Source organism: Melanostigma gelatinosum (assembly GCF_949748355.1).
Source record: "Melanostigma gelatinosum genome assembly, chromosome: 3".
Taxonomy (NCBI): Eukaryota; Metazoa; Chordata; class Actinopteri; order Perciformes; family Zoarcidae; genus Melanostigma; species Melanostigma gelatinosum.
Window position 1 is genome coordinate 11,858,837 of NC_136636.1, and position 24,216 is coordinate 11,883,052.

General features: G+C 42.4%; 2 protein-coding genes across 2 annotated transcripts; one reads left to right on the forward strand and one right to left on the reverse strand.

Annotated features, from left to right (window-relative positions):
- Positions 1 to 2,320: 2,320 nt before the first annotated feature.
- LOC306797721 (acidic mammalian chitinase-like) lies at positions 2,321 to 5,664 on the reverse strand (the record flags this gene model as incomplete). The annotated part of the gene is made up of 11 exons (XM_079297115.1): positions 5,625 to 5,664; positions 5,449 to 5,478; positions 5,150 to 5,351; positions 4,971 to 5,027; positions 4,716 to 4,881; positions 3,577 to 3,701; positions 3,375 to 3,498; positions 3,108 to 3,290; positions 2,873 to 2,992; positions 2,646 to 2,784; positions 2,321 to 2,562 (listed from the first exon to the last, which is right to left on the reverse strand). The coding sequence occupies exons 1-11, from the start codon at positions 5,647 to 5,649 to the stop codon at positions 2,321 to 2,323; spliced, it is 1,413 nt and encodes a 470-aa protein (XP_079153241.1). The 5' UTR covers positions 5,650 to 5,664.
- An 8,777-nt stretch (positions 5,665 to 14,441) lies between these two features.
- On the forward strand, positions 14,442 to 22,284 carry LOC306775603 (leucine-rich repeat neuronal protein 2-like; the record flags this gene model as incomplete). Its single annotated transcript, XM_079266062.1, has 3 exons — positions 14,442 to 14,557; positions 19,569 to 19,697; positions 19,954 to 22,284. The coding sequence occupies exon 3, from the start codon at positions 19,975 to 19,977 to the stop codon at positions 22,282 to 22,284; it is 2,310 nt and encodes a 769-aa protein (XP_079122188.1). The 5' UTR covers positions 14,442 to 14,557; positions 19,569 to 19,697; positions 19,954 to 19,974.
- Between the last annotated feature and the right edge of the window lie 1,932 nt (positions 22,285 to 24,216).

Sequence of the window (24,216 nt, forward strand, 5' to 3'; positions counted from 1 at the left end):
GATTACCATTACGTTCTATGAATGTTAAACCACCACCACACAAAGTAACTTGAATCTATATCTACTGAATCTCTGCAAATCATGTCAAACCCCAAATAAACAACACATCTGTACTATAAGTAAAGATGCACACATTGACAGAACTGGAAACCACTTGTTGTGAAGTGAATTCACTGGAGCGGGGGAGGGAGAGTGCGACATCTAACGGCTGAATGTTATCAATGTTATTAACAGCACATTTCACTGTATGTATCTATCAACAATATCGCTTACAGCGGCTTTAAAATCAGCCAATTGTTTTATTTAGTCAATGATCCATTCATTTGTATTCATCCCACTTTCTTTCATACAAAATGTTGAATGTTCTGTCAGTAGTGACTGTCTGTCATGTACAGATTCTTGTCAGTTAACTACGTATTTTTTGCTCCTCACCTGTGATATTCAACAATAAACAACTTCTTCCTCCATCTCTGATGTCAAGCTGTTCTCACATCGCTCTAGTATTACAACTTAGCCATTATGAACTTCTGCCCATAGACTATAAGAAGTAGACTTGAAACTAGCAACTGAGGCCATAAACGCATGTTTACAATGTTTACTGATGTAATGAACAAAGTAATAATTAGGGTCATTTCCGCAAGGACTTCTGTACCGTCTTCTTTTGCAACCAGAGGAGTTGCCCCCTGTTTGCCATTCTTGGCAAGAATACAAGTTTAAGACACTTACACATTGGCTTCACTTGTCAGTGGCTCATGTGGCTCTGCAGAGTCTGGATGAAACAGGAACATGTAGTTTGGCACTTGGCCTGCTGCTGAGCTCATCAGAGGCATCAAGTCATCAGGCAAAGTAAGACAACATCCACCTCATAGCAAGTCCTTATCCACAGTTTGTGAACTGATAACTGTTTGCATTGAATGTCAACTTATAGGAGGAACAGCATCAGCAACAAAGACCCCTTATGTCCAAACGGGCGCTCTGCAGTTTGTGCAAACAACTGATTATCAATTAAAGATGTACAACTACTACAGTGTAGCTTCACCAGGATTAACGAAGAAAGAGACAAAACTCGGACAATTAAACAAAAATCATCGATAGTAAATAACAGGAGCTGTGATCACTGCTGGCTGGAAATTATTTAAAATAAAACATCACCAAAGCAGACAACGTGGATATGTGCACAATAGAAACTCCAGGGCGGCTGCAGACACTTGACACACATTACAGAAAAGTAGAGACTGCACAGTTCTTGCACACGCAAGTAAGTTACTGAGCAACCAAGTGGTTGTTCTCATCTAGAGGCTTCAGCAGCGTGTTGTTGTACTCACCTATCTGAACGCCACCGCGAAGTCCTCCACATCCTGGTCCAGGTTCAACTTCACTCTTAAAGTATTACATAACTGGTCCACTCAGCCTCTCTGTCCCAGTACAACCAGTCCACGTGGCCTCTCATGTATACAGTCACTTTTTGTTGACTAGCACAAACATGCATTTGAGCGAATAATAACAATAACTTTATTTACATAACACCTTTAAAAACAGAGTTTACAAAGTGCTTTACAAAATACTGAGCATATATCTATATATGAGTGTATGGCTGGAGATGAACTCCTATTCTATTTCTATGGTGAAAACTGATGTGCTTGGTAGGAATTATGAATATATTACAGACATTAGTTGCAAGTATGTTGAAGTATTCATACAACCCAGGGTTTTTGAGTTTTAAAAGAAGGTGCTATTTCCTGTTTTTTATTTTTTATTTTTCTTCCATTTTAATTGATGTTATTTATATTAATGGTTCCACAGGGTAATAAAGTAAGGACAATATATTGAGACAGTATACAAATTATAGCAAACTTATTGGTGTGTGTGTTTTAAAGGGAATCTGCACTTGTTTTAACCTCTGTTGTTGGCTTTGTCTTTCTGCTATATTCTTTACTGCTTTTATGCTGAACTGTTTGGTTTTATCTGCAGCGACAATTAATGTTTGCCTTTACTTGTTATATACACAGTCCACTTCTTTTCTGTAGTGCTCTGTGCTATAAAGGAGTGAATAGATGAATTAACATATTTAGTTTGATGATCAAAGTTGTTCTGCATTGAATAACTTCCTTCTGCTTCAAAAGGTTTTGCGGTTTTATGATTTTACTGTTGAGAAACATGCACAAGACACAAAAACATCGGAGATCTGAAATTGCTTTAAATGTGATATTTATTTCGGTAGGAACAGTGACTGGTGTTACAGAGCTGTTCTTGAATGGGCCTTAGTTGGATGGTCTTATGTTACATGACAGTTGACCCAGCTCCGAACTTAAGGACTTGTTTAAGCCCAGTTGCAGCACTTGCAGCTATCATCGAACACCAGGCTGACAGCACAGTGGTTGATGTAGCTTTCTCCCTGGCTGCACTCATAGAAGCTGTTCTTGTTGGTTGGATCAGGGAAGAGTCCGTTGGACTTGCCAGCGCAGAAGCCAGATCCTGTGCCGCCGCCACCGCCGCCGCCACCGTGAGGCTGGGGCACAGCGGGTGTGACTGGAGGCAGGGGGCCAGGACGAGAAGTGCAGGCTGGGGAGAGACATTAAATCATTTAAAAGATAGAAACAGCATTATTTCTGTTTATTACCAGAGGTTATGTGTGTTATGCGTACAAGCTCCAGTTCCCAGTCCGCTCTTGATGCTGTTGATCAGGGGGTATTTTCCCTGGCCACAGAAAGTGCCACTGAAGTCGTCCAGATCCAAAGTCCACACCATGGCTCCACCGAAACCGCTCTGCTTCAACCACTGAATCTGTGGAGCGGAAAAGAGGTGAAATCGAGTGTTAAATAACCTTAACACGTGAACGTTTTTAACAGGAATAATATATACAGCTTCATACCTTAGCCTGGAAGCTCTTAACATTGTCATATCCGACCCAGGTTCCCTGATTGTAGGCATATGGCACGGACTGTGTGGGGTCCCAAGCCTGAGTGGCTCCTTGCTTCAGGAAAGTGCAGATCTGATAGAGGGGGGGGATTTAAAGTTAGAGATCTACACAATACATTCATACATAATATGTTTTACTGTTTTATAATGTATGCATGCACACACTGATTCAGAAAAAAAGGACAAACCTCATAGTAGGCCCAGAAGCCAGTCTGACGGGTGAAAGGTCCAGCAGCTCCGGGTCCACTAGCAGGAGCTCCCACAGCAGTGTTAGAGGAAGCCAGGAGGAAGGTGTGGCCGTAGGTGGCGAAACCAACCAGCAGTTTCTCAGCTGGGGCACCATTGCTCTTCCAGTAGTTCATAGCATAGTCCTACATATGAGAGAGTACAGGCCAGTGTGAGCATCTGTTACGTTGTTTAATCGTTATTCATTTACAGCAGGAGCCCTCACTCACCACATTGAAGTCGCTCATGGAGCCCTGGTCAGCGGGGCCCTTGTACAGAGGGCTGTTCTCTCCGACATTGTGCTCCCAAGAACCGTGGAAGTCGTAGGACATGACGTGGATGTAGTCAAGCACACTGGTGAACAAGACATGATGAGGGTTGAATGTTTAGTCATGGCTGTCTTCCACACAACGTGTCTGCTCATGTCCTTACGCTCCAATCTGGGCAATCTGGTATCCAGAGTCGATGGTTCCCTTTCCAGCAGCGACTGCAGCAGTCAGCATCAGACGGGGACGGCTGGTCTTCTTGCCCTCAGCCTCAAAGGCGCTCATCAACTCCTACAAGGAGAGAAACAGTGACAGTTGCTGTATGATTGCATTTTTTATAAAACTGAGGTTTTGTAGATTTCACTTACATTTCAATTGCATTTGATTACTATATTTTCAACATATGACTTCATAGAAAGTGATGAAATCTTCTGGGTAGATTTTGTGGCCAAACCCCGAACAAGTTGAAACCTACATACAGTGTTTAACCACAGTGTGATGGGAAAATATGTCAGTCTACTGTTTTAGGGTTAAGGAAGTGAGGTTTAGAAGAGCAGGCACTAAACCTTGTGTTTTCTAAATGAGTCTCGTGAATTTCGGATCCAGGGGTCTTGTGATCTGTTATCTTGGTATCTGTTTTCCTGTGCATTATTGGTCTTCAAAGACGGCGACACACAGAGGTCTAGATTACGGTACTTCCTGATGAGCATCAGGAAGAGCATGACCCTTTGCAGGCATATATGATGTGTGATGGTTCACAGGCTTTTTCCATCTCTGCAATACTGTGACTTAACTCTTTGACCAGGTCACAGTGACATCAAAGGAAGCATCTGATGTCTCCATAAATATTGTGGGACAAACTGATAACAAAGGGATTCGTAAACCGGCCATAAAGCGCCTTCAGGGTATCGTAAAGACAGGACACTGTGCTTCAAAGGAAAACATCTGCCTTGACTGGTTTCCTTCTTCTTGTTTATTCTTGTTTGTGAACCAAGATAACAGCATGCTGACTGAGAGAATAAATGTCTATGCATTTGACTATGTTATTCAGAGCACCTCTCGCAGATGACGGTGATGTGTCTGTGAGACTGTGTTCTCTTTGCTTGCAAGCAAATAAATAGACTATTACAACTTTGATCGTTCATCCAGACTCTGTTTCATTTGACATTGATTTGTTAACACTTTAACACTCTTCTCCCGACTATTCATAGAAATATTCCACAACAACAGTCATGCTGGCTTATATACGACCACCTACAACATGACTTTGTCGATAGCCAGAAATTGAATAGCAATATGACCGACCTGGACCAAGACGGTGAAGCGCGCCTTATCCTGAGGTGGGGAGCCACGAGTGCTAGGGAACTCCCAGTCGAGATCCAGACCATCAAACTGGTACTGACGCAGGAACGTGATCACGCTGGTGATGAAGGTCTGACGGTTGGCAGCAGAGGAAACCATAGCTGTGAACCTGGAGACAGGAAGACAGTCAGAGAGCTTCTATTTGTGCAACGAGTTCCTCTTGGTGAGAGTATTGATCCTCATGTCATTACGACTTACTTCTGAGTACCAAAGTTCCATCCCCCGATGGCCAGCAGAGTTTTCAGGTTGCTGTTCCTGCAAGCAGCAACAACATCTACTTTAACCTCTCACACGTAATCCGTGTGTGTGCATAAATGATGTATTAATGTGTGTTTTCATGTGTGCCGGAGTCACACGATGAATATGTGTGTACTGACTGGTTCTTCAGGGCCTGGAACTGTCCGTAGAGTTTCTCATCGTTCCACTCGTAGGTCTTGATCTTGTTGCCATCCATTCCAGCAAAGGAATAGATGAGGTGGTCACAGAGACATGGGTCAATGTCGGTGGGTAAATACTTGCCTGCTCCAGGACGGTACTGTGCCCAGTTAGTGAAATAACAGGAGAGGATGTAGGATGATCCTGCAACATATAGAACAATTGCTCTGACGTTAAGTCACAAACTTAGATACGTCTACACATATCACACCAACACTGAATGCATGAAGGATGTAGTTACCGAGCTGCACATGCAGCAGGAGAGCCAGTCCTGCAGAGCGAGGAGACAGAGTTAGAGAAGTTAAGGAGGAGGCAGGTTCAGTATTCATGAGAAACAATCTGCATTATGCACAAGATGAAACTAAGTTGAAATGTGCAAAGTTTTCAAAGTTCCTGTGAGTAAGAAGCTCAGCTTACCGACGCAGATGAGTAGCTTGCCCATGTTGCTTCTGTACAACGAACTGAGGACCAGCGGACTCTTTTATACTCCTGGGTTGCTCCACATATCAGCATCATCTGGAACATTTGTTTGATAAGGTTTGCCTCTTAACCAAAATTCAAATGTCAAACTCATTCGTTTTGGCCAAGACCAGAGTGGAAAGCACTGATAACCTTCAAGTGCCTTTTGATAATGATATGATGCGATTACATTAAACATGTTCAAGTTTATTTTTGTTGGCCAAAAAGCGCAGGACACTCCAAAAATATTTTAATTGAAGTTTTTTAAGTTTACACTTAGCTTCATATTTCCTCCAAGCTTTTCAGTATTGTGAATACATCAATGGTTTATGAATATTAATGACCACAATAGTTATTCGACCCTAGACAGCATAACTTGTGTTCCATTTTTCGTTTACATAAATTGTTTGATACTGATGTTTACTCAGCTGTCCTTCAGTACTTTGCTACATGCCGTATCACCTTTAAACATGCCCACATCAGCACGCTAACATGGTCACAAAGACAACGCTTACCATGTTCACCAAAGTCTTCTAACAATATCCTTCATGCATTCAGTGTTGGTGTGAACAGAAAAACAGCTAAAATGGTCTGAATTATCAGAAGACAGCTCTCCTCACGTCTCTCTGGCTCTGCATGCCAGGCATGAAGCCAGGCAATTGGGCCCAATGACTAAAAGAATGTCTCAGTTAACAGATTGGCAGCCTACTCAGTGCCCTGCCATCAAGTCTTCACCTTCAGATAACAGCTGGAAGATTATGCATCACACACGTGACACAGTTGTTTTGCAACAAACCACATTGGACCGGTTTCATGGTCGCGAGAGGACAAACCACCCACACACCGACACCATGTTTGCTACACTCCCTGATTCTCTTTGGTCCACCTCCCCTACGGATGTGGGCCACTGCACACACACATCGGTTTCATTTGCACTCGAGGCGAATATGCAGCCTATTTGGAGGAGAAAATATCCTCTCAAACCTGAAGCGGAAGCAGGTATTAAAGACACGATTGATGGCCTAGTGCAGGGGTGTCAAACTCATTTCCACTCTGGGCCACATCAGCATCACGGTCGACGTCAAAGGGCCGGTTGTAACTGTAAGACTGTATAACTGTAACTTCTCCGAACATATTGTTAAATAACTCTCTCTGCATTTGATTATTGTTTATTCAAGTGTAAACATATTGTACATGCAGTTATATCAATGAAAAATGATATTTAAACACATTTCTGTTATTATAACATAAATCATTTTAATTGAGGGTTAAGAAACCCACATGACTCTATCAAAGATCAAACGATTAAAGAAAATAGCAAAGACAAATATCAAACACAAGTTATTACATTAACTTTGTTCAAAGCTGTTTGTGTCACCTCTCTGCATCACTAATGTTCCTCCCTGTCGTCGTCCTGCATGGCAGCTACATCCAAGAGCTGCTCACTGAGAGTCAGGTCTGATGAACATGGATAGATGATGTATCCGTGTTGTCTGTGCTTTCATCAACAGTTCATTAGAAACACAAGTACCTGCTCGTCTCTTAGCTGCTGTGTTGTTAGATTGCTGCTAGTTCATGAACTCTTGAGTTTGACACATGTGGCCTAGTGAAAGCAGGTGTTTTGGTTCCTTGCCATTCACCGTGGAACACACCGATTCTCCCTGTCCCAAAACCCAACACTGATAAATACAGAATGGTTCATGACTTAAGGTTGATAAACAAAATAATCACCACACAGTCTATGTCCGTGCCCAACCCTCACACTGCTCTCTCATCATTGCCTCCTGCTCACTCGCATTTCACTGTCATTGACCTCGCAAATGCATTTTTCTGTCTTCCACTTGACCCAGCCTTACAAGAGGTTTTTGCATTTACTTTCCAGGGACAGCAGTACACAGACACCAGACTTGCTTCTCTCGCCAGGACTGTTTAACCAACATTTGAAACATGACTTGTCAACTCTTGAACTTCCTGAGGATGTATTGTTAATTCAATATGTGGACGACTTACTGATTGCTGCACCGTCAGCAGAGACATGCATGACTGCAAGCCACCAGGTGCTTGCACGACTGGCTGAGTGCGGGTTTAAAGTAAGCAAAACTAAGGTTCAACTCTGCAGACAGGTTGTTGCCTTCTTAGGCCGAGAAGTTGCTCAAAACTCTTCTGGCCTCTCTAGTGCTCATAAAACATCAATCCTGCACCATTCAAAACCTACCACAGGAAAAGACATGCTCTCTTTTCTAGGCCTGACTGGTTACAGCAGAAACTACATCGCAGCATACACAGACAGAACAGCTCCAATTCTAATTGCATTATCTCATTCATGCAAAGTGTTCTTTATGTTATCTGTAAAGCTACCTCTCGCATGCTTTTGTTCAAGTGGATCTTCGCGCATCACGGTATAAGGCCATTGCACGAAAGTCTGTTGGACTCACACTATTCTGGTCTAATGGGTACGTGACTTGGCTGGTAACTCATGGCTTAAACACTCCAAATGCGGCGGTGCTTGCACAGTAGTTGCGGCTTGGATAGATTCTGGGTTTTGCCCTTTCAAATCCATGCTTAATTCCTCCGGTTAAGACCTATTAGTTGCTCTCCTATTCTTACCCCAGGTAACGTTCCTTTAGCTCAGGGGTCGGCAACCTTTTCTGTACAAAGAGCCATTTTGCTCTATTTTCCACCAAATCAAATTCTGTCTGGAGCCGCAAAAGCTATTTGATATCACAGGTTATAAAGTTTTATATATAGTTATATTATATATACAAAAACTATAGTTTGTTGTATTTATGAAATAATAGAACAAGAATAAAGACAATTCTTGACATTCTCTTGCTATTTTACCTGTTCGAACAACATCAAACTTATGAAGAGGAGAGTTTGCTGCAGCAGCTGAGAAATCATCTCCAGTGTGATACTTTTCAGCAAATGCTGTGTGCTTGTTCTGTGACGTGACATTCTACATTGTTTGCACATATCAAGCATACAGGTAAGCCAGCATCGTTGGCAGTGAAAGCAAATGAAGACGTCCACGCAGAATTAAACACTCTATTTTCCTCCGTGACTCCGAAAAATGAACTAACAAAATGTATCACTCCTTGTCAGGATATAACTTTAAATTAAGCCGTTATAGCTGATTTGTATTGGTGTGAATGAGATTGTAATACAGTATATAATTTCATTTGTACTTATTGAGGCAACGTTGACACGGTCCAGCAGCAATCTGCTTCACATTCATGGTTACATCACACCTGGATGCTGCCCAATACAACCACATCTGTTACTGGTGACCATAGTTGGACTGGAATTGAAGGTTGACTGTACTTCTGATGAACACCACCTCTTTTAGTGTGAATGGGGAGCGTGTTACTCATTCATCACATGTTCTAAACGGGGCACAGATTGAAAGTAGCAACCTTCCAGTCACATTTGCACTTGTATTATCTTAGATACCAGGTGCAGTATTTGTTGTGCGATAGATTAAGCATACTGCTGTTCATTGAACCCATACTGAAGTAGATACATTATTCTTTTGTGTTGGCATTACTGTTGAATCTTTACTCAAATTGCAATGTATTATGAGACCATTTTCAAATTATGTATTTTTTGCCAACGTCATGGACATATCTGTTGGATTGCAGTTTTATGTGGGCACATTGAAATGTCCCCTCGGAGTTTTACTTTTTGTGTCGACAGAAGTGATTTTAATGCAGTTGGAGGGTGGAAGTAATTGAGTGCATGTTTGGCCAATATTTAAAATAATGAAGATATCGTAAAATGATGTACAGTATGTGCCCTATTGTTCACAACATGGCCATAGTGTTAGATACACTACCACATCTCACCACCAGAGAGAGACAATAAGCTGTGTAGAGTCCATCGTGGTCCATTTTGTACAAGATGGTCAAGAATGAAAGACCATTTATTCTTGGATCAGTTTAGTTCCACCTCCAGTGATGTCATCTGCTCTTTGAAATGGTCAAAACGTTCATGTACGCTGCAAGCAGACAGGTCTTAACCTCTGAAACAACAGATCTTTTTTTTACTGTAGAGATACATTACATTGAAGCACAAACCAAACTCTTTCACCATGGCAACTCTGCACAGAGAGCCGGCTGATAAACACAAACATGTTGCCATCTCCCACGCATTAAACACACACACGCGCGCACACACACACACACACACACACACACACACACACACACACACACACACACACACACACACACACACAACACACACACACACACACACACACACACGCACACACACACAGTACAGCTAATTTAAACAGATTGAGGATTAATCGTCATCAATTACGTTGTCTTTGGAGAAACACAGGAAGAAGCCACTGAACAGCACCCATCTGCTCTTGCGTATAAAACAACATATTACAGAATCACGGTGAAGCTCTGTAATTATAACTTATCTAATTTTCTACGTTCAGGTCTGTCTGAGCAGGGGAGCAGGTTTAATTAAGTTGTGCAATGAGCTTCTCTCTAAGTGTGCTTTTGTTCTTGAGCCTGTGATCTTCCTCAGAGATGTAGGAGTGCATGTTTAATAAAAAACAGTTGTGGTTTTTGTCTGGAAGAATGTCAAACAACTAGAGTGTGATCTGCAAAACACAAAATAAAAATGTGAATACTGTGCAAACTGTGAGTAGCACTGTGTTCAGTTCCCTCTATCTATCTCTGTCTCTCTGCTCCCTCCACCTCACCCGCCTCTCCTCCCACAGTGGGCATGCTTCTCAATAGCCCTTTGCTATTGGATACTGCTGGGCCTGTCACCATGGCAGCGCATTCTCAATCATTTTCTATCTGACATGTTTCTGTGGACGCACACACACACACGCACACACACACACACACACACACATGCATGTTTAGCTGTTGTGATGTGGGAGGGTTGTCCGTAAGTCCTTGAGTGTTCCCAGGTCCAGCTGGTTCACTCCACATGTGAACAAAATGCATACAGCATGCTGTGACATGCATATAGCATATCACATTTTCAACATGTCCGCGTGCAACCTGTTATGGGATATCATGTGCCATTAGTGCCATTGTGCAACTGTATGTGTGTCTGCGTGCAAGCTTTTTTTCTGATAAATGTCACATTCCTAAACTTGACAGATATGCTTGCTTCTGTTCAGATGCACTGGGAACAAAGTGTCAATTTACTTATTTAGGATTTCAGACCTTGACTCACTAAAAGCTGAAAACACACTCACATGGTTTCAGAACACTATCATTGTCTGTATCACCATTGCTGCATTGATGAGTACTTTAATTCTGCGTTGTATTCTTATAATATGAGACAGACTCTTAGTTAGTCTTTTGTGCAGCATCATACATGATACTATATCTTTTGCCATGTTGTGAAATTAAAGTGCTAACAATCCCCTGTAGATGTCCCAGGCAGTTGACGTCAAAAAGGAAAATGAACACGGAGAAAAACGAGAGGTGAAACATAGAAAGGGAGAATTGAGAGAGTGAGATGGAAGGATAAGGCAGAGCTGATTTTCTTTCTCCAATAAAAGCGACAACCCCAAACCCCCCCCCCCCCGTGTTGCTATGGCGACCTCCTCTCTCTCCCTTCCTTTCAGCGAGCTACCACTTATCCATGCTGCCTTTCAGTCAGCAGGGCACGTGGGTGTGTGTGTGCGTTTGTGTGTCGGCTCCTGAATGAATCAAGCAAACGAAGGAGAACGCTATTAGAGAGCCAAGTCAAACATATCCACAATGATATGCATTAATACATCATAATAATATAAGCTAACAAGCTGGAAAAATTCTCGATTTACTTGCTCTTCCGTCTCAAAGTATATTCCTAGTAGCGGTTCTCTATACTCTTATTCGCTCTTTCACAACCACTCCTACCTGATTTTCAGTGACCACACACCCACTTAAATACGCACATGAACCTCACCACCACTACTCTCTGTATGTGTGAAATACAATGAAAAGAGACATGAGCATAAGCAGGGAGCTGTATGAGTGTGTCTGTTATGTTTTCCCATTAGCAACAGGTCAATGATCATGAATGCTTAAGATGAATCGTATACCACAAAACGGAACCACTTCAAAACCGTCACAGGATCGAGGACATCACAGTTATAAAGTCTCCAATGTCCCAAAATGACACTGTAGTTCGCTGGGTGTAAAAATATCAAGAGCACTTATAGTCCAAGTATTACACATCACGAAGAAAGATGGATTTACCGTGTAGTGATACTTGTCTCAACATTGTTACACTGTTTTAAACTCATTTTTTTCGAGTTTTCATACCGAGGAGAAACTGCTCAAAGTCTGTGTTATTCAACATCAGCATGGGTGTATTTTGTATCACTGACCAGAGGCTGTGTTTCTATACACCTCCATTTTCTCTTCACAAGCACCTCATTTAATAATCTCTCTTAGTGCTAAAATAAAAAATGCATCTCCTCATGTTGCATGCAAGTTGCTGGCAGCTGCCAGTATCATTTGACCCGGTAAAGACTCTGAATGTCTTGTCCCTTTGGACATGTTTAACGCACACATCAAAGAAAACTTTCATTGAATTTTGTCTTTTATTTAACAATTTTTGAATACTTTTGCAGCAATCAATATAGTAAGGTTGGTAAAATAAAAGGGTGGTGGTTGAAGTAATACAATTATTTAGTATTTATGCACATTTTGGGGTTTATTGAGCACCTCATTTACCTTCTGGTAAGGATGAATCCATAACATTTGTAATATTATTGCTGCTAAAAGCTTAAGATTATACTGCACTGTGGTAGTTACCTGTAATAAATGGTTCTGACTGGCAAAATGTTCCCCAGCTACTCATTGACTTTGTCTGTTGGCAGTTCGGTGCAGATCAGGTAACATACAGTGTTTCTTTTTGCTGATTTTGCTGCCTGTTGTGGCAGGAAACAACGCTCTTGCATCTGCTTCTCTGCTTTAACTGCAGATGCTATTTGCAAAAACCTCCACTTCAGTCTCAAGCTGCCAAAAAAACATTTGTATGAGTTGTACTGCCAAGTTCATTTCAATGACGGGGTATTACATACTAACTAACATATACTAACTAGTGTATTGCTGCAGTCTGGAGCAATCCACAGAGAGTTATATCTACATCTTCAATATATAGCCAAAATAATGGCATACCTTATTCCTGACTGAGCATTAGTTGTCTTGAAAGAATTGAAAATATATGCATGCGTAAGTCTGAGATTTTCTCAACGTCGGCACACAAACTGGACTAAATACCTTTTCTTTAAATGACCATCTCCTGTTAATGCGGCATTATATAGAAGCTGTTATCCAATAAAGGGCAATGAAACAGTCGGCCGCTGGAGGGAAGGGAGGCACAGGAGGAATCAGAACCAGGACTGAGTGTCACACCCTGTTGCAGTAAAAAGAGAGATTTTCCAAAGGGACTCTGGTGCTCGGAAACACTACCACTTTTGTCCACAGGGACCGCCAAAATCAACACAAAATTAAAGTTCCTTTTAATATAAACACACACATTTGAGTGCTGCAGGAATGAGTCCCAACCCCCTAAATGAGACAGCAGTTTTATACTTCCTGTTCCCTCGTCCTGAAGTCAATGAGGTTTTTTTAATGGGTTTCTGGTTCGATGCCTGAAAGAAGGTCTGTGGTCAACAGATGCTAAATATGTTGTACTGTTTCTGTTCTACAACATAAAATATCTCAGTAAATACCCCACTCATGAATTTTGAAGTTTTAAAGTCTTTAAAAAGGCGGCTCCTAACAGGTGGCTAAATGAGACGACAAAACGTCATCACTCCAAACACTAGTCCACCTTGAGCTTCGTGGTGGTGACATGAAGTCATATGACCGTGGTGTGGTTCATTTATAGCCTAACGTTAGCTTTTTATTTCTGTAATTGCATATACACTTAAAAAATGCCTGTTCATGAAAATCATGAATTGTGAAGAAGAACAAAACGCGTACGTATCATAAACCTTTGTTTGCCACAGAGCTTATTTTTAGCAATTAGCCGAAATCCAATGCAAGAATTCAATTGGGTTTTCGTCGAGGGAACCAGTGTGATGCTAACTTCCGGGTTGTCCAACAATAATATGTCATCCCTGTAGCACTCTCTGAAGTGCTATGCAATACGCACTGTAGGCTTGTATCACTTGGAGACCATTCCACACATTGAAACCTGACAAAAAGGAAATGGCTAAACAGTCTGTTGTAGAATTGTTTCTTAAGAGATGAGACACAACTTCAGCTCTGAAAAAAGTTTCACACAATCAGCAAATTAGAGGTACTGCAATAAGGACACAGAAATAACGACTTTCATCATTTAAACTGTGTCCGTCCTGCTGCTTTGTCACCTTTGTAATCTATGACCTGGCATTGTAAGCAGGTCTTTAATTCACAGACCATGGCAAACAACTAAAATGCCAGCAGGAGCCAAAGAAAACTTCCCATCCAGATAAATCACACACTGTAACTAATGCAAGTGTTGTTTCTTCGGCTTGTGAAACAGGAAAAGAGTACGAGCGAGCGAGTGAGAGTGAGGCAGGCCATGAGAGGAGGCGAGATGAGAGCGACAGAAGCTCTGCTGCAGAACCTCATCTCCATTTTAGCTGGAGGGAGAGAGAGAGAGAGAGCGAGAGAGAGAGAGAGAGAGAGAGAGAGAGAGAGAGAGAGAGAGAGAGAGAGAGAGAGAGAGGGATTCAGTCTGTGCCACTTTACTCTTCGGCTCCAGTGACACAGAGAGGAGAGCTGGGGAAGTGATATTTCAACATCAGTGTGACTGAGAGGGAGAAGAAGAAAAAAACAAAACATCCTGGCACGTGAGGCATTTGCAAAGAAAGACTGAGCAAATGAAGGAAGGAAGAATCGACGGAGAGAGATGTAGTCGGTGCTTCAGTTGCGGTAAAAAAAAATAAAATATGTTAATGTGGATGCATGCACATTCACTCTATGAGTGAAAGCAGTATTGAGTCAAAGGTTTTGGTAGCAGGTGTGTGTGTTGGAAATGGAGAAGCTCGAGGGTCTCTTGTGCTAAACATAAGTTTGTGCATGTGTGTGTTAGTGTGCATGCTGGAACAGATTCAGCTGAAGGGTATTCAGGGCATTTTTACATTATTATTAATGTTCGGATCTGCATCCAGCACCTCTATCTCTCTCTCTCTCTCTCTATCCCGCCCTGTTGCAGTGTCTCTCTGTGTCGTAGCTGCACAGCACAAACAAACCCTTTCATATGATTCAGTTCATATAAGCATGTATTTCTACTCCACACTTATATTGTCCCTTGATCGGTTGTAAAATGTCGGTAAGCTTTTCTCTGTCTCTCTCTTTTAAAGCAAAGCCAAATGAAGCCAATATGGGGAGGCATGTTCAACTTCTGCAGAAGCATTTATGTGACTATAGTCTGAAATAACAGACCTTTAATTGATGTTTTTTTCCCACATCCCATAGGGGTTCTGAAAAACTTCAAGCCATTGACTTCCTGATAGTTGCCCATTGTAGGATTGAGACAAATCAATTATCCCACACCTAACTGTCTCAATTCAATCTAGAATTGCAGCGCACAAGCTATACTGCCAGAATTGCTATTGGAAAGTAAAAAAGCTCTTTAGTGTAGCATAAAAGAAATCCAACAGTTCTTAGTTGTAGGGTTTTAATGTATGCCTTTAAATCATTGCATCATATTGTGTTCCGCTCTTCAAATGTTAAGTGTTGAAGGCTCTACTATAAACAGGAGTTTGCATATTTCAAGTGAAGTGAGGTGCTCAAACAAATGAAAAACTGCTAAGAGGGTCCTGCAAAGGTAATCAGAGGGGCAATCCTCTTTGATGTATTTGATAATTCTTTGTTTACTTGGTTGCCATCTGTGGTACAGGTAGATACAGTTGGAGGTTTAGCTGATTTGTTCAGGTATTAGCTGTGTGGGTGAGTGTGTGGGAGGGAAACAGATCCATTTATATGTATGAGAGAATGTTCAAAATTGGTTAAAACAAGCAAAACCTGTCCAATGGTAACGTGGTCGGGTATTGATCCACAAACTTTAATTGCATCTGTCGCGTTTAGCATGGATATGAAAGTCAAAAAAATCCAGAAAAATGCATATACGTCTAGTATGCCGAGTGGAACAACTCAGTGGAGAGACTGCTTCGTTAAAAGCCCACAATTATGCACAAATACACATCTGCGTAACGGCTTCAGCAAGGCCTGAGTAGTTGTTTTTGAACGGTCAGTGTTCGTTGGAAAATTTATAAGATAAGCAACCGTACCACCTGAAGTAACTGTAATGGCATTAGACTAACGGCGCAGCCAGTGAATTCGAGACATTGGTTTCTGACACCGCTTTCTTCTCAGATAGTCCATTTAAATAATTAGGGGCCTGAAATAATCCAGTATTTAACAAGAACAAAGCACAAAAAAAGAAAAGAATCTGACAAACAATTAATCAAAAAATAGTAAAAAAAAAAAAAAACATTTTAATAATTGTGTAATGCCTTGGGGATTGGGAACCACATAAGGTATTCTTAGTCTGTTAACAGGTCTTAGAGAGTAATATGGCATAATGTGAAAAAATGTTTTATGAAGCCTTTGTGGCTGCAGAGGGAGCTGCCTGTCTGTAATTGATGTCAAGTGAGTCAGTGTCGGCTGGGTCCCAATACTCTGGGGGTGTGGAGTGAGAGAGAAGTGATCTGACCAGTGCTTTGTAGTCCTGTAACCGATTTTCATCCTTTTTTTGTTTTATAAACTGTCTTTTGTGAGTCCGACAATGTTCTAGGAGTGCAATGCAAAATCTCTGGCGTACTCTTTTAATAGGCTTCACAAAATGGATGGACTGGTTGGATAAGATGAGCTTTATGTTAATGTTAGTGCAGAAATACATAAACGAATACACATAAAACTGATTGATTGAAAATGTATGAGAAATAGAGTCAAAAGACAACATAGTTTCAGTCGAATTAGATGCAGTTTAGATGCATCTAATTTAGATGCAGTCACTATTTCGATTTAGGTCACTACTTTCCCGATGCAACTATTTATGAAGTGTTTAAGAAAACAGCTGTCGACAGAGAGTCACTTCAGATTTTGGAGTTAGTGCATCAAAATGAAATGATGAATCCATTACTGAGCAGGTTGCTTATGAAAAGATGAGCGAGAGGAGATGCAAGTGAATGGGTGATAGAAGAGTAAGAGCCCCAGGAGGTAACTGCTCTTGTGTGTTTACTGTTACAGCTCAGAGCTTGATAACATGCAGCACTGACACACAAAGTCCCTCTCTTTGTGCTTCTCACACAAATGAACTACATGGTGTCTGAATGCTGATCACTTTTCTCACCATTTCAATAACTGGGCTGAATGTAATCTGTTGATTATTTCTACTTCTTGTTTGGGGGAAAAAACGTGGCAAGCATCTCTCCGCACTTTCTCCTCATCCGCGAACAGACGCTGCAGCCTGCGGAGCTGTACAGTACTTCCTGTTAGTCATGTTTTATCGCACCAGCTGCCAGGATGGAAAGACTTCGCAACCAAGGTTAAAAGTTAATCTGATGAAAACTTAATTTACAATCATACAGAACTGATTCGTAGAACACATGTAGGAAGAGAAAATGCAGTTTTTTGATGTTGGTTTTCTTCGGTCCAGTCAGTGTTGCTTAATCTGTGTTCTTATCATCTCTAAACACGGAGGCAGAGTGAGGCTGGGAGATGTGTTTCCATAGCAACTATGCAGTGAGCCTTCTCGGCCCGTGTGATAGTGTGTGTTTGTCACGCACGATACCAATATCGCATCATATAACTCTAGTGTGTCCCACAGAAAAAAAGGACTTTCAGAGGACAAAGAACAGCAAAATGTCACACACCCAATGTCTGCTCAATTACAAGTCAACTTAAATTCAAAATTTAAATGTATAATTCAACATCAGAGGCAGTATTACAGGCACTAACAAAACAAACATCAACAGCATCTCATATCCTGGCACGTCGGTCACATATTCACACACACAGCTGATGGAGGCAACAGCATCAACAATCAAACGTATGGATGGAGGTACAACGGCACCAACATGGCCAGTAACTTTAAACACTTTAGTCTGGCATGAAAACTATACCCAATAAACAATCACATTGAAATAGGTCACTAATGTCCAAAATAGCTAACTTCTGATGATCACAGCAAGAGACAACGGGGCTTGGTGTTGAACTCTGAATGATTTCATTATAGTCTCTTTCAAAGGAGAGCAGGGACAAAGAGGTTGGTCTGTATGATGCCCTGATTCCAGTTTTCATCCAAATGACAGTGAGTGACTGTGTCATCTGGTGACTTTCACCCGATTACATTTGTGTGCTCGTACTAATTTATGTAAATGGTTAGCGTAGATGATAAACACAGAGGAGTATTTATTTAAAATTGATAAAGTACGAGCAACCAAGATGCATTTGGCTGAGAGACTAAAGGTAGCATGGTGAAGTGGCTGCACACTGAGTGAAAGAGGGGGGGCTGCAAAAAACAACAAACGTTTTATTTTTATTGGTCACAATTGTGCACAAGCCGGATATGACAAAATAAAATAGAAAAAGTTTATCTTCCGTTTCAACAGTCTTGAACCTTCTCTGTGACGGATTCACCCTCTTATCAGCATAGTTTCTCTGTTTTCAGCGAAGACCCTCCAAACACTATCCAGCACCAAACAGCCAGACAACAGACAATCAAAATGAGCAACTAGCTATTAAACATAGTAGAGCATTGAGGAGCTACAGTGCCAGATGTTCTTCTCAGAAGTAGTTGTAGAGCTAAAAGCAGAGCGAACACTGGACAGAACAATGACTCCATATGAATGATGTTGCTCTGTCTGCTGGAACAACATAACAACGTTACAAGGTGTTCACATGTTCTCGCTGCCTCCAAAGATGTCCAATGAACAATTAATATAGATTTAATGAAATTAAAAATACTGCTGTTTATTGGATGTTACTTCATGCAGAATAACAAACACGTAACCTTTCAGCCTGTACATACTTCATTGTGTAAAGTATATCCTGACTTCCATGTAGTCTGTAAATGAACCTGCTTTCAAGAACAGGTTGATAGCTGTTACTCTGACACATACGCGGTCTCTTTTTTGCACTACTGGTTTGCTAATGACTGGAATGATCTCATTGCTGCCAAGTGTCTGCGATCCGTTAATGTGATGGTGTTGTACCATGCTCTGGTATGTATGTATTATACTGATGTAACTGGTGTGTTTGTGTCTCTCTCCGTGTGGGTGTGTGTGAGAAAGTACAGAAGCTGAAAATATAAAAGATCCTAAGGGTCTTATTAACTGTTACATAATAAATTACATTTGTGGGATGCTGTGCTCTAAACACTGAATGTGAAGCACTGACATGAAATATTAAAGTGCAACACAATTTCATCACTCCTATATATTTACCCGTTTCCTTTGGGCTAAAAGAAACCCTGGGGATTACAGCAGAGCCCCCCCTCCTCCTCTCTCTCCCTCACAGATTCTCTTTCTGTCTTTCTTTCGTTCAGTTTTCCACCCTCATTTGTTTGTCATTTGTTTGTCATTACTCTGTCCGTGTCTAAATGTGTTACTCCAGTCAATGCCAGATTGCATGCTTCTTTTCTCTCCGTGCTCATCCATCTTCTTTCCTTCACTTCTCACTTGCTCTTCTCGGCTGCACAGCATTTCTGCAAACTACATCCTTGAAATCTTCATGTGACCTTGCCAAGACCTCTATTGCATTTCAATTGCACAGAGATTTAGTTTAGAGTAGGAACTGATGAGATATACTGCTGAGAAATGTGTTTGTATTTAAGTGACACGTTCTGTTTGAACAGACTATAGCAAACGGCTGATTGTGGTTTGATCATTTTCATTTCTCTCTCTTTCTTTCTCTTCATGTGTTTCTGACAAAACAGTGAGCCACCGCGCTGGGAGCCATGAGTCCTCCACCTGTGGCCAGCATGTGAGATCGATGGTGTGACAACAAAGGCCGTCATCCAGCTACATCCATTGTGCAGTCCCTGTAATACCACACATAAACTAAAGTCTGTGGCTACAAAGTGAACATACACATTTCAGCTTTTTAGTTGTGTCTGACTCTGCTGTAGAATGTTAACAATTGTATCGCTCTTCAAATCGGTTTAGATTGTATGAATGACGACAGTGACCCTTCTGGTCTACCTTTTACAGTTGCCACACACATCTTGAAACTGTTAATAACAAGACTTCACATACATTTCTTGTCCAAATGATTCATCTCACATCCTAACAACAAACTCTTCCCCACCTTGTCTGAATCAGCTCCCGTGACCCGCGAGGATTATGAGGCCGACTTTAGTGTTTCTACAGTCGCAGTGTCTCCTGTGTGTGTTGGTTGGTGTATGTGTGCCAGGCGTTGTGGGCTCGCTCCCTCACGCGCTACCATGGCACGTCACCTGCCCGGTGCGGTGTGTGTGTCAGATCAAGCCGTGGTTCTCCCCTGATTCCGTCTACCATGAAGCTCCCACTGTGGACTGCAACGACCTGCTCTTGACCAAGCTCCCCTTACCCATACCCCCGAACACACACACCCTGCGCCTGCAAAGTAACCTTCTGTCTGAGCTCAACACTGCGGTGCTGCACGGACTCGCCAACCTCACCGATCTTGACCTTTCCCAGAATCGCTTCAGTCGTGTCAAGACAATAGCTCAGAGCTCCTCCCTGCCCTCTCTACTGTCTTTACACCTGGAGGAAAACCATCTCAGTCGGCTCCCTGAGGCCTCCTTCTCCTCACTTCCCGCTTTGCAGGAGCTCTTCCTCAGTCACAACAACTTACACTCGATAGCACCTGGAGCCTTCACCGGTCTGGACTCCCTACTGCGTCTGCATATCAACAACAACAGACTCACCACTGTTGACAGTCGGTGGTTCAGGGCTTTGCCCCGCTTGGAAGTTCTCATGCTTGGGGGAAACCCTGTGGAGGCCCTGCCTGAGCGGGGCTTCCTGGCCCTGAAATCCCTCCGGAGTCTTGTTCTTGGTGGAATGGGTCTGAGAGGCTTGGCTGAAAAAGCACTGGAAGGGTTGGACGGCCTAGAAAGCCTCTCCTTCTACGATAACCTGCTGACAAAGGTTCCCACTCAGGCCCTGATGAGAGTGCCAGGATTGAAGTTCCTCGACCTCAACAAGAACCGCATCAAAGTCATCGACACAGGGGACTTCCGAGATATGGTCCACCTGAAGGAGCTCGGCCTGAACAACATGGAGGAGCTGGTGTCCATTGAGAGAGCCGCCCTGGAAAACCTTCCGGAGCTAACGAAGCTCGAGATCACCAACAACCCGCGACTGTCCTACATTCATCCTCAGGCTTTCCTCCAGCTGAGCAGGCTGGAGAGTCTAATGCTCAACTCCAACTCTCTGAGCGCACTGCACCAGCACGTCATGCTCTCCCTGTCGAGTCTTCAGGAGGTCAGCTTACACTCCAACCCACTGCGCTGTGACTGTCTGTTTCACTGGGCCGCTCAGGAGGCCTCTCCCCATCACAGTGAAGATGCACAAACAGAGAGACAAACACCTCGAATGGTGCGTTTCATCCAGCCCCAGGCCACGCTGTGCTCCGAACCTGCAGAGCTGAGAGCTCGCAGAGTGAGAGAGGTGTCCTCCAGGGAGATGTCGGCCTCATGTCTCCCCATGATCCCCACCAGCTCCCTCCCTTCCTACGTTGGGGTGAGAGAAGGAGGAAAACTGGTCTTGCACTGCCGAGCTCTTGCGGATCCGCAGCCTGAACTGTACTGGGTGACTCCATCTGGGCTGAGACTTGGTCCTGCACCGAGCCATGCATCCAAAGGTGTACCAGCTCCCTGCCACAGCCTGGCAGCCTCTGAGGGATTCATCCACACATCCGGCGTCTCTCACAGCCAGCATCAAGACGATACTCCCTGTAATCCCTCTAAACACTACAGGCTATTGCCTGAGGGAACTCTGGAAATGAACAAGGTCACCTCCAGCGAGGCAGGGCTGTATACCTGTGTAGCTGAGAATGCACTGGGAGCAGATACACGCAGCGTTACTGTGGGTGTGCATGGCAGAGAGAAGAAAAGAAAGAGGGGGATGGCTGCTAATGAGAAGGGATATCAGTTATTCAGCGAAGATGCCAGGTTGGAGGTGATGGACGTTGGACAACACAATGCTATCCTGTCCTGGCAGAGCCGGCGCAACCTCCCTTCAACTCGTCTATCCTGGCAAGCCATATACTCAAACGCACACACGCCCACATACACCACACGCATCCTGGCTGGTACTCAGAGCTTCAACCTGACCCATCTGCAGGCAGAGACATTTTATAGAGCGTGTCTACATTTAGGGATTAGTGAGGGCACCACGCATGCCAGCAGGAGATCAGGAAAGAGCAGAAAGCCTCAGTGCGTTTCATTCAGGACGAAGGATGTCCCAGAGCCTCAGGCCAGCCTGCAGCTAAGCCCAGAGCTGACCTCCACAGTAGTCACACTACTTTTGCTCGCAATCATACTGCTGCTGCTGGCAGGCCAGGGCTGGGACAATGAGCAAGGAAAACACCACAGTACCATCCTCCAGGAAGTCAAAAGTCCTGAGGCTCCGATCATCAATCAAAAGACAGAAGGAAACAAGGCACCTTAGACCAAGCAAAGTGAGGAACTGCTTTAACATCAGGACTGCTGAGATAATTATGTTTTTGTACATTCAAAGATAACAAACACTGACACAAACATATACAAAATGTCAAATATAGCCGACACTTTGTGAATAACAGCTAGAAACGATCATCAGTCACAGATCAGAGCGGTGGTGCAGAAAGACATTTGTATTTATTTTATATACAGTATAAAGTATATGTTGACATTGTTGGTGTGTTATTATGTTGTAAAGAACGCCTGAACCCTAACCGGGAAAAATAAAGGTGGACAATCATTCTCCTGCAGCACAGTGAGTGAACACAGGAGAAACAAATGAGTCTGAGCTGCCGATGACCACTGGACTGAAACTAAAGGCAACCTGATTCAATCCAGGGACAGAGACCTGCAGAGGAGAGCGCCTCAGACCTGCAGGGTATTTCTCATGTTTCCTGTTTACATGTTCCACAGACTGAACCATTCTTTCTCCAAGTAGATGAAACGCTGCCTCGAGTCTGATACTGAATGGAATTCTTGCATCGATGTAAACAACCCTTTTGCTTAGCTTTCAGTACCTTGGACTGGGTTGTACATCTCGCAGTACATAATACAGTATGCTCATCCTGATTCCGCACCTAACAACCCGCATCTTCTTTAAGCATAAAAGTGATCGAAAAGTAATTGTGTTGAGTTCTATTTTGAGCTATTATTCAATAAAATCTTTTTCATTTATACAATGTTACTGTTTATGTCTGTTTTCTTGCGTGTAAACCAAACTCAAAGTCACATATTAGAGATTCATCTGCAGTGACAACTCCCTGCATATCAGTATGCAGCTGCTGTTGCTCCACAGTAGGAATAAGTATAATAATAGCTCATCTGACACCTGTGTCCCCTACTGAGTAAGACCTGGAACTGAGCGAAGGCTTCAGACAGGTGAAAGTATCGTCAAATCAAGTTATTATCTTCCAAAGTGTTTCCTTGATGAGCAGTAGCACATGGAATTTTGTTCCTAAAAGATTATAATAATACAAATATGAATTGATTTGTCTAAGTCAGACTGCTCCAAATAACGTGAGTTGAACTTGATTAACACAATTACAGCAAACAAAACTCTTTCCAGTGCAGTCGGTAAAAGTGTCTGAAGCAACTGATACAAGCTGCCTGCACTGAAGTGTAAATGAATTGTAATTGTTGGTGTATTCGTCCTTTAGCTTTATACCCCTGCCTAAAACCTGCAGTAAGTCATAACAATCACGTTATACTGAGTGGTTGAAAGTAACTCAGTACATTTAAGTAGTGAAAATAAATACATGGTTGTTCTTCCATTTTATGCTACTTTATACTTTGACTCCACTAAATTTCAGAGGCTAATATGTAGGCTGCCTTTACTGCACTATTAGACAGCTTAAATTATACAACCTTATGAATGTGAGATACTGCTTTAGCCTACAGAAAACTAATTCCAAATGTAGATTAAAAAATAGCTCCAACTAGGCCAACTACAACACTAAAATGTTTTTTTTACTTATAATTCATCAGTCAAATAATCCCCTTATATGAAGTGCATCTAACAATGACAAGGCCCCTTCTGCCTCCATAACGAGGGCTTACATTGTTTTGATACCTTTGATATCTGCTAATAGTTCTGAAGTAACATCAATGAATGCTGAACCTTTATTTGCAATGAGGTATTGACACCTATATTTAAAAGGGTCCTGTTGAGTTTTCTTCAAAATAAAAAAGTAATGTTTACATTTAGAGTTACTCACCAACATGCACTGTGTGTTACTTTGAGCTCTGACGAATATGTTGTTGTATTTCCGTTCTAATCAAACATTTGCAAAGTCGATTTTGAAGTATTTTAAATCCTGCACTGTTTACATCCACGCTGACCGGCTTGCAGTTTTCTTCTTCTCTGCTTTGATGGCGCTTCGTT